Source organism: Pseudochaenichthys georgianus, unplaced genomic scaffold, assembly GCF_902827115.2.
Source record: "Pseudochaenichthys georgianus unplaced genomic scaffold, fPseGeo1.2 scaffold_1317_arrow_ctg1, whole genome shotgun sequence".
In the NCBI taxonomy this organism is placed as follows: Eukaryota; Metazoa; Chordata; class Actinopteri; order Perciformes; family Channichthyidae; genus Pseudochaenichthys; species Pseudochaenichthys georgianus.
Window position 1 is genome coordinate 31020 of NW_027262208.1, and position 6788 is coordinate 37807.

At 45.7% G+C, this 6788-nt stretch overlaps 1 protein-coding gene across 1 annotated transcript; it reads left to right on the forward strand.

Moving 5' to 3' along the window:
• Positions 1-2951: 2951 nt before the first annotated feature.
• LOC117440901 (centrin-3-like) lies at positions 2952-6696 on the forward strand (the record flags this gene model as incomplete). The annotated part of the gene is made up of 3 exons (XM_034077118.2): positions 2952-3089; positions 4940-5075; positions 6483-6696. Coding segments are annotated over exons 1-3 (367 nt in total), but the record flags the coding sequence as incomplete, so codon positions are not given.
• Positions 6697-6788: the final 92 nt, after the last annotated feature.

Sequence of the window (6788 nt, forward strand, 5' to 3'; positions counted from 1 at the left end):
CACCTCACTCTCACCTCACTCTCACCTCACTCTTACCTCACTCTCACTCTCACCTCACTCTCACCTCACTCTCACTTTCACCTCACTCTCACTTTCACCTCACTCTCACTCTCACCTCACTCTCACCTCACTCTCACCTCACTCTCACTCTGACCTCACTCTCACCTCACTCTCACTCTCACCTCACTCTCACCTCACTCTCACCTCACTCTCACTCTCACCTCACTCTCACCTCACTCTCACCTCACTCTCACCTCACTCTCACCTCACTCTCACCTCACTCTCACCTCACTCTCACTCTCACCTCACTCTCACCTCACTCTCACTTTCACCTCACTCTCACCTCACTCTCACCTCACTCTCACCTCACTCTCAATCTGACCTCACTCTCACCTCACTCTCACCTCACTCTCACCTCACTCTCACCTCACTCTCACTCTCGCCTCACTCTCACCTCACTCTCACCTCACTCTCACCTCACTCTCACCTCACTCTCAATCTGACCTCACTCTCACCTCACTCTCACCTCACTCTCACCTCACTCTCACCTCACTCTCACCTCACTCTCACTCTCGCCTCACTCTCGCCTCACTCTCACTCTCACCTCACTCTCACATCACTCTCACCTCACTCTCACCTCACTCTCACCTCACTCTCACTCTCACCTCACTCTCACCTCACTCTCACCTCACTCTCACCTCACTCTCACCTCACTCTCACCTCACTCACTCTCACTTTCACCTCACTCTCACCTCACTCTCACCTCACTCTCACCTCACTCACACCTCACTCTCACCTCACTCTCACCTCACCTCACTCTCACCTCACTCTCACTCTCACCTCACTCTCACCTCACTCTCACCTCACCTCACTCTCACCTCACTCTCACCTCACTCTCACCTCACTCTCACTCTCACCTCACTCTCACCTCACCTCACCTCAGCTCACCTCACTCTCACCTCACCTCAGCTCACCTCACTCTCACCTCACTCTCACCTCACTCTCACCTCACTCTCACCTCACCTCACTCTCACCTCACCTCACCTCACTCTCACTCTCGCCATTTGCTTTTGGAATTTCAGGATTGCAACAAAAAACACATATTCCTTCACGCAGCGCTGAATGCAAAGTCTGCATTTCATTGCAACTCAGCAAAAGGATTATTGAAAACTGTCACTGTGTATCTGTCAGTCACATGACCCTCACACTGCAGAATGTACTCTTAATATCAGAGGCCCTTCTGAACACATTTCAGCACCAATCTATGGGTCAACTTTTCCCTTTTTCCTCATCTCGAAGGCTCCGAGAAATATATAATATGCTGAAGCAGTCCCTCCCTGGAGAGCAGAGAGCCCTGTCTGGGAGCCGTGTTACCCTGGGTGTGTCTGAGCGCTGCACAGGTGGGTTGTTTCTCTCGTGCTGCTGTTGCTTCCTTCTGGAGAGCCCGGTCAGAGGTCAAAGTCCTATCACTCTCTATTATTTCAGGATTACAAGTTGATGATGGAGAGCTGCCGGGTATGACAGCTCTTCAGGTACAGGCCACCAGGTATTATTGGAGTATTAGATTGCGTCATTCAGTCAGAGATATTACTATCAATGTCTATTTATTAAAATATGTACTGAAGTGAGATGTTCCCTCCAGTAATCTGGAGATACATCCTAGATGACTCAAATTCATAATTTCTTTCTCAGCAATTCCTCTTCAAAGTCTTCCTCCCTGGTTGACCTCTGACCTCCTCTTCATCTCTATCATGTATTTCCCACACAGCGTTCTCACCCTCAGTGTGTGTGTGTGTGTGTGTGTGTGTGTGTGTGTGTGTGTGTGTGTGTGTGTGTGTGTGTGTGTGTGTGTGTGTGTGTGTGTGTGTGTGTGTGTGTGTGTGTGTGTGTGTGTGTGTGTGTGTGTGTGTGTGTGTGTGTGTGTGTGTGTGTGTGAAGGTGCCGCCGGGTCTCTGCTAATCTCAGTGTGTGTCCTGTCTACTATGTGTGTGTCCTGTCTCACGGTGTGTGTGTGTGTGTGTGTGTGTGTGTGTGTGTGTGTGTGTGTGTGTGTGTGTGTGTGTGTGTGTGTGTGTGTGTGTGTGTGTGTGTGTGTGTGTGTGTGTGTGTGTGTGTGTGTGTGTGTGTGTGTGTGTGTGTGTGTGTGTGTGTGTGTGTGTGTGTGTGTGTGTGTGTGTGTGTGTGTGTGTGTGTGTGTGTGTGTGTGTGTGTCCTGTAACCCATGTGTGTGTTCATGATAGAGGTTTGGAGGAAAGACGATCTCATCCAGGAAAGATATCGCTCCGTCACTGAGACTCCCTTTTGTCTCTTACCTCATCCTCTCTCTGGATTAGTTTATATAATAGTAATAATAATAATAATAATAATAATAATAATAATAATAATAATAATAATAATAATAATAATAATAATGCATGTGATTTATAAAGCGCTTTTCCTTGTGCTCAAAGCGCTTAAAAGCAAGTAAAGAAGAAAAACAGGTATATGAGTTGAAAATCTGCAAGACTCTTGAGAGAATTTGCTGGGTAATAAAGACTGTCAGATTTAAATCAAAATAAAAAAGAGGGTCTTTGAAACTGGAGTTCTTTATATATATAATATAAAATATGTTCATAGGCTTACATATTGTTTTAATTGCATTTGCCAGGCCTTTACAGTTGGTTTTATAGTGCATATTTTAAAGATATATATCTGTTCTACTGTTATTTATGTATTTGTTCATGTGCAATGTCTCTATTTTGGATCAATAAAGTATATATAATCTAATATATATTATTATTTTACATTATAATGAAAATAACTGTGTTTCATCACTAGTTGTTTCCACGCGATGTCAGTAGAGCAACACTCAGCATTCTAGCTACCGGTAAACATCAAAGAAGAAGAAGATTGAATGGCTCTGACGTGAACCAATCAGAGAGCATCTTCTTCCCCAGCAACCAATGGGAAGCCTCTGTGTGAGCGCGCGGCGGATACACGGTTTGTTGTGGTTTTGTGTGGCAGAGAAACCTGTGCGTTTAGCGACAAAAACGTGTTGTTTTGACCGTTTTAACGGTTTATAATCCACCGGAAATGAGTCTGTCTCTAAGGTAAACCTCTCTCTCTCAAGTACTTCTAGTTTATTTATTCACTACTGGTCATTTTAATATACGTAAAACCAACATTAGCTATTCCTTGCTAGCTAGTGTTAGCATGTTTGGCTTTAATATCAGTGTTTGAAAAGCTAAGTCTAAGCTAGTTTACAGTTTAACGTTTACTAACTTTAATATTTCCAAGAAGCTAGCTTATTTAGCTGAGTCATTTCCTCCTTACGGTTTAGTTTAGCGTTAATTTACACCACTTTTATAGCTTAATATTACACATTCATTACCGATATTTGATAATAATAATAATAATAATAATGAAAGGCTACTACATTTGATTTACAGAGCGCTTTTCAAGAAATTCAGACACTTTTCACGGTAAAGATTCGTAAAGACTTCGTTAAAACAACACACATTTAAGATATATATAAAACACAACATTAACTACAGATTAAAAGCAGTTCTGAAAAGAGTATTGATTGGTGATTTTAATGTGTTTGTATGAAAGGTAAACGGGTGTTTTTGCTTCATCACATGATGTTACTGATTAGGAATCCACACTGGTGAAAGAAACACTATGTACTGTTGTTAAGTACACATTGTATGTACTTTTATTTTTGCCCTACTGACAGTTTTCGCTACCTTTCTTATTAAAGTCCCTTTCCTGAACAACTCGAGAACAAATCTCTTCCTTCTTACGATAAATAAAAAAGCCTCAATCAATCAATCAATCAATCAATGTTTATTTATAGCCCAATATCACAAATGTTACATTCGTCTCAGTGGACTTCACAGTGTGTACAGAATATCAGTATGACAATACGACACCCTCTGTCCTTAGACCCTCTGTCCTCAGACCCTCTGTCCTCAGACCCTCTGTCCTTACACCCTCTGTCCTCAGACCCTCTATCCTTAGACCCTCTGTCCTTACACCCTCTGTCCTCAGACCCTCTGTCCTTAGACCCTCTGTCCTTAGACCCTCTGTCCTTATACCCTCTGTCCTTAGACCCTCACATCGTACAAGGAAACACTTCCAGAGAAAACCCCCAGTTTAAAGGAACATGGAGAAACCTCAGGGAGAGCAGCAGAGGAGGGATAATAATAATAATAATAATATATTTTATTTATAAGCGCGGATCCCTCTCCCAGGACGGACAGACGTGCAATAGATGCCGTGTGGAAATTGAAAAGATAATACATTTGCAACATAGGTAGTCCAGATGTTTGGAAATGCATGTGTGTATAATAGGAAGATGAATCCACGAGGATGTCAGCAATCCTGAGGAAGCCATCAGGGAAGTAGTTTGGTGAGAGTCTGGCAGGACCGCAGAGACAGGGTCAGCCACGACTCGAAGTCCACGACTCAGATCCAGCGCTCAGGATAGAGGATCCAGGACACACGACCACAGCAACAGGATTAGCCTCGACTCATAGGGTGAGGGAAAAGGGTAGCAAGTAGGAAACAGGTGGAGAGGCACACTACAGGATCGATAGTAACATGATTGTGATGTATTGACATCTCTCTGCAGTCAGTGCGTCAGCTCCTACGTACGGAGGTGGGTTTGACAGACTTTCCTTGCAGTGGAGTGTTTTTACCGTCAGTCAACGATATAAATACTCAGCTACAGTACATTCACCACTGCACATGTTTTTCACACCTAAGTAGGGGAGGCGTGTGGCGCAGTGGGTTGGTGTTGGGGTCAGGGGGTCACAGGTTCAAACCCCACTGCAGTCAGCATGTCGTTGAGCTCCAGTGGGGATCGCCCTCAGCGCTGAGTACGTAGTCGCTGTGGATAAAAGCGTCTAACGAGTGACATGTAATCATTCCTGCGTCGCTCCGACATGTCTCCTCCCAGGACGGACGTGGCTGCGGACAAAACGAAGCGCAAGAAGAGGAGAGAGCTGAACGAGGATCAGAAGCACGAGATCAAAGAAGCGTTCGAGCTGTTCGACACCGACAAAGACAAAGAAATCGACTATCACGAGCTCAAGGTAAGCCGGGACCGATAAGAGGCGGATTCAGCGAGGTGTACAATATAGTGAATATGTTGTTGATAAAGTGTCTCAACGCCTAAATATCGTTCTGCATTATGAAGTCGAGCAGTGGTTCCCGACCTGGGGGGGGGGGGGGCGCCAAAGATCGCAGGGGGGGCGCCAAAGATCGCAGGGGGGCGCCAGGCCTCAGATGATTTGAGGCCACATATCATATTCAGACTTTTTTTTTTTTTTTTACATATAATTGTAAAGCAATACATGATTGTCACTAAAAGCCTCGTCTCTACATCACAACAAAATATACAAAATAATTGATTAATTAATTTGAATACAAATTCAAGTTAGTATTAAAGGCATAAAAAGACGAAATGTTTCTTCTGCCGTAAAGTGTCCAATCCAGGCTTGTCTGGATCAGCGCATTTTAAAACACAGTCATCGTCCACGCCGGCTTCAGTTGGATTATTTGTCAGTCGCTCCGATCAGATCGGTCTCCTCCATTTTGATTATCTACGACTTTTGAATCCACGTAAACACATCGGCAAAATCCGGCTTCCTTTGAGCGTGTTTTAAACAGTTTAATCCCTTTGTGAATTGTTTCCACTTCCGCCGTCCTTTAATTTCTTCATTCAGGATGAAGGGAGCGGGGGGGGAGACCAGGTGCATGTTGGGAAACAATTATTGTTGCAGTGGATGAAGGGGGGGGGGGGGGGGGGGGGGGGGGAGACCAGGTGCATGTGAAGGGGGCGGGGGGGGGGAGACCAGGTGCATGTTGGGAAACAATTATTGTTGCAGTGGATGAAGGAGGGGGGGGGGAGACCAGGTGCATGTTGGGAAACAATTATTGTTGCAGTGGATGAAAGGGGCCGGGGGGAGACCAGGTGCATGTTGGGAAACAATTATTGTTGCAGTGGATGAAGGAGGGGGGGGGAGACCAGGTGCATGTTGGGAAACAATTATTGTTGGAGTGGATGAAGGGGGCGGGGGGGGGAGACCAGGTGCATGTTGGGAAACAATTATTGTTGCAGTGGATGAAGGGGGGGGGGGGAGACCAGGTGCATGTTGGGAAACAATTATTGTATCAGTGGATGAAGGGGGGGGGGGAGACCAGGTGCATGTTGGGAAACAATTATTGTTGCAGTGGATGAAGGGGGGGGGGGAGACCAGGTGCATGTTGGGAAACAATAATTGTTGCAGTGGATGAAGGGGGGGGGGAGACCAGGTGCATGTTGGGAAACAATTATTGTTGCAGTGGATGAAGGGGGCGGGGGGGGAGACCAGGTGCATGTTGGGAAACAATTATTGTTGCAGTGGATGAAGGGGGCGGGGCATCCCAAAGAAGATGAACACCAGGGTATTAGATGTCTGTGAAGGTGTAACCGTTGACATACCGTATACACCCACCAGGTGGCGATGCGTGCGCTCGGCTTCGAGGTGAAGAAAATCGACGTTTTGAAGATCCTTAAAGATTACGACAGAGAGGGGAACGGGAAGATCACTCTGGAGGACTTCCACGAAGTCGGTGAGTTTCAATCTCCAGACGTGTGTGTGTGTGTGTGTGGGTGTGTGTGGGTGTGTCCTGTCTCACGGTGTGTGTGTCCTGTCTCACTGTGTGTGTGTGTGTGTGTGTGTGTGTGTGTGTGTGTGTGTGTGTGTGTGTGTGTGTGTGTGTGTGTGTGTGTGTGTGTGTGTGTGTGTGTGTGTGTGTGTGTG